Here is a 3,987-nt window from a genome sequence, read left to right on the forward strand (position 1 = left end):
AATTAACAAAATCTGATTCATGAAAGAGGGTCCTGTAATGTTATATACATTTCTTTTACCACAAGGTGGATTCTATGGGACATGACTGAATAAATGGACATGTACCGGTAATTGCCAAATTAGACAAAGACCGTCCTTCTTTAATAGTGCGGTTAAGATACCATAAGGCAGGCGCATGGCGGAACTACGTTTTTTTTTTTTTTTATTTTTTTTTATTTTTTTATTTTATTTTATTTTTATTTTTTATAAATATAGTTCACTTTAAAACTAATAATTAAAGATTAATTTATACTTATAAAATATTATATACATATAATTATAAATTATTTTGATAATGTGAAATACAGTAAAAATAATAATTTATAATAAGAGTATCATCTCTATAAATTTACGTAGATTTACTTTCTTTATTTTTTTAATTAGACATTTTAATTTTTTTTTCTTTTATCTATATCATTAATAAAGAAAATATTTTTTCATCCTAAATGATTGAATTAGGGATGACAAATATATCCGTGCCCGCGGGTAATACCCAAATCTGTCCCGACTTTGATGAGGAATACCTGATTTAACAGGGTACGGGTACAGGTAAAACTCGATATATTAAATCGAGTACAGTTACGGGTACAGGTATGTACTTACTCGCCCCATACTAGTACCCATAATCATCTCGTTCCCATTTTTAATTTAATACCCACTTTTAATTTAATTATAAGAATTTTAATATTTTTTTATGTGTGCTTATTTATTATAATATGAGATAGAGAAATAACCTAATTATGATTATAATATAAAAAATAATTTAAAAATATCAAAAATAATTTACAAAAAAAATAAAATAAAAAATTGACGGGTATGGGTACAAGTATACCCGATACCCGACGGAGACGAGGATGGAGATGAAAATCATATACCCGACGGGTACAAGTACAGGGACGGGGATGGGTTTGACTCGTGGGGACGGGGACGAGTATCATGAAACCTGTACATGACCTGCCCCGTTGCCATTCCTAGATTGAATGCTAATTTTTATTGATTAACATTTTATTTTTTACTATAGTCGATCGAATACTCATTTTAATTTATTAAAACTTATATTTTTCATTTGATTAAACTTTCACTCTTCAGAGTAATGAATTCATTCAAAAAGATCGTGTCACTTCTTGACACCCTTTGCGAGAAGGATCAAGATACCTTTTGACATTCTCAGCAATTAAAATGATTAGAAGTAAACCAATCCTTTTGAAAGCTAATAAAGACAAAGGACATATGGATGTAAACAACTCTGAGATATTCTAACAGAGATGATTAGGGCTTAATCATGAATACGAAATCAATTATCGACATATTATCTAATTGATAATCCTAACTTACGACCCATCAAGATGGGGGATTCATTAACATCAGTATAAATAATCTTATCTTAAAATAAATTGACTTTTCATAATTTACATTTATTATACTAAATGAGTAATTTACTCGAGCAGCAAAGTGTCTTTTACAGGTGCACATTCCTCAACACATCAGTTTAAAGAGTGAAGAGAAACAAAGACATCGATTAAAAACAAGAAAGAATATCCTCACTCAGATCAAATACTCATTTTAATCGATTAAAACTTACATTCTTCAATTGATTAAACTTTCATTCTTTGATTAATTTTTTTCTCATAAAAATGTTTATGTAGATATTTAACTCCCCCTCCCCCACTAAAAGATCCTTTGATTTAATAAACAAATGAATGAGTTAGAAAATTATACAAGCTAGGTTTCTGGATGTCGGTCGGAGCTAGCAAAACCCTATCATATTTTTAAAAGAAGGAGAGAAAAGTAGAGGTGCTGCACATGCGCCAGTTCAGACAAAGACGTGTATCAAGCAGTCCACGCTTCACTCCTTGATTGGTGCATCCCAAAACCCAATAATTCCCTAGATTTTTGTTACCTCCACACTGGACCCCACACCCAAACACTAATCAATCTCTTCAATTTTTTTCAATACAATATGGGTAACGCTAACGCCTCTATATAATATCCAGATCCAAAGCCTCCCTCACTTCTCAATCTCACAAACCCAAAAACCAAAATGGCAAAAGCTTCTCTTTTTCTCACGCTTCTCTCAGCAGCATGCATAGTGGCAACAGCAACATCAACATCAGCATCAAGCCCCAGCAGCTTCATAAAATCGTCGTGCAGCAGCACGCAGTACCCAGCCCTGTGCGTCTCCTCGCTCTCGGTCTACGCGTCGAGCATCAAGCAGGACCCGCACGAGCTGGTCCAGACCGCACTGTCGGTGAGCCTGAACCGGACCGAGACGACGAAGGCGTTCGTGGCGAAGTGCAACCGGTTCAGGGGGTTGAAGGCGCGGGAGTACGCGGCGCTGAAGGACTGCGCGGAGGAGATAAGCGACAGCGTGGACCGGCTGAGGCGGTCGCTGAAGGAGCTGAAGCTGTGCAAGGGCAAGGGGGAGGACTTCACGTGGCACATCAGCAATGTGGAGACGTGGGTCAGCTCTGCCCTCACGGACGAGTCCACGTGCGGGGATGGCTTCGCTGGGAAGGGGCTTAATGGTAAAATCAAGGACTCCATTAGGGCTAAAATGGTAAATGTCGCTCAGGTCACCAGCAATGCTCTCTCCCTCATCAACCAGTATGCTGCCAAACACTAGCTACCAACACAAGGAATTAAGTAACGCTCCAAAAGTTTTTGTGTTTTTTTTTTATTTTTTTATTTGGTTGTTGTTGGGAAACACATGTAGATGTAGCTTCAGTTCTGTGTGGTGGGTTACTTTTGTGCTTTATGTGGTGTGTGTTTGTAAGTACTAAGTAAGTCGGTCTCAAATCTCAATAGGAATATATATTATATGATATATCATATACGGGTCTTTGTGATGATGCTTCTCAAGTGTGATATATGAGATCTGTTTTCTTGCTCTAGCTTATCTACTTCGTGTGTTCAAGTTTTTTTTTTTTTTATATATAAAAAAAATAAGCATTATTGAGTATATAGACTTGTTAGGATTTTCTTTCTTGGGATGAGAAAATTACAATTACGATGGCATTACACATGTTTTTACTATTCCAATTCCTTTTTTACTTACAGCTAATGCTAATGGTATTTGAATTTGATTAATTGTAATTAAATAAAGGTATGAAAAATATAAATTTTTTTTAATTTTTCTTAAAGAAATAAGCTAAAGGTAATTTAGTAATAATTTTAATATTTATTAAACTTTATTGCATATTTAAGTATTTTACATAAAGAAAGCACGAATGATAGAAGAGATTTAATTAAAAATAATTAATTATATGATAAAGATTAATTATAAATAAAATTAATAGTTATTTTTTTTTTATAAAATTATAATATTTCGATACATCATAATCTATTATTACTTTACCTTCAAAGGGGGTGGAAGGAATACCATTTTGAACTTAAGTAATATTAAGTGTTGATTTTTTTTTTATATTAATAATCTTACTCTTTAAAATGAATTACTCAATTAAGACAAGTTAAATTAAAATTTTTAAATAAGTGGTTGGTAGTGGAGGCTTAGAGATGATTTGGAATTTACTTAGGGCAATGGTATGAAGATTCTAAATTAAAGACCCAAGTCCAACAACCACAACCAGCTGTGAATTATGGAAGAGTAAATGAAATCGAAGTCTTCAATTGTGAGCAATAAATACGGCAGCAGAAAGAAAAAAAAAATAGTTGTAACTAAAGTTTGAAATGATCACTTGTTCAAACGGACCCTCTTTACTATACCCCACACCCATCACCCATCACATTAGAAACATAAATAATGTTGCCAATACCACCAGCTAACAACACCTACCTTCTTTTTTTACCCTTCTTTTTCTCTTTACAAAAATAATTATTCACTCATTAATCATTGTACTTGTTTGATATTTATCAAAAAAGAGAGATATAAATATACCACCACTAATTGACATAATTAAATAGTAATAAGTTGTATTATTCAATTAAATT

At 33.2% G+C, this 3,987-nt stretch overlaps 1 protein-coding gene across 1 annotated transcript; it reads left to right on the plus strand.

Annotated features, from left to right (window-relative positions):
• The first annotated feature begins 2,028 nt into the window (after window positions 1-2,028).
• LOC109793658 (21 kDa protein) lies at window positions 2,029-2,935 on the plus strand. The gene has a single exon (XM_020353117.3). It carries the CDS (start codon window positions 2,081-2,083, stop codon window positions 2,660-2,662), a length of 582 nt encoding a protein of 193 aa, XP_020208706.1. The 5' UTR covers window positions 2,029-2,080; the 3' UTR covers window positions 2,663-2,935.
• Window positions 2,936-3,987: the final 1,052 nt, after the last annotated feature.

This window comes from Cajanus cajan, chromosome 10, assembly GCF_000230855.2.
Source record: "Cajanus cajan strain Asha chromosome 10, NIPB_CcT2T_4, whole genome shotgun sequence".
Lineage (NCBI taxonomy): Eukaryota > Viridiplantae > Streptophyta > Magnoliopsida > Fabales > Fabaceae > Cajanus > Cajanus cajan.

What these genes read in the sequence shown, in the direction of transcription:
- LOC109793658 (XM_020353117.3), top strand. Translation starts at nt 2,081, where the DNA reads ATGGCAAAAGCTTCTCTTTTTCTCACGCTTCTCTCAGCAGCATGCATA.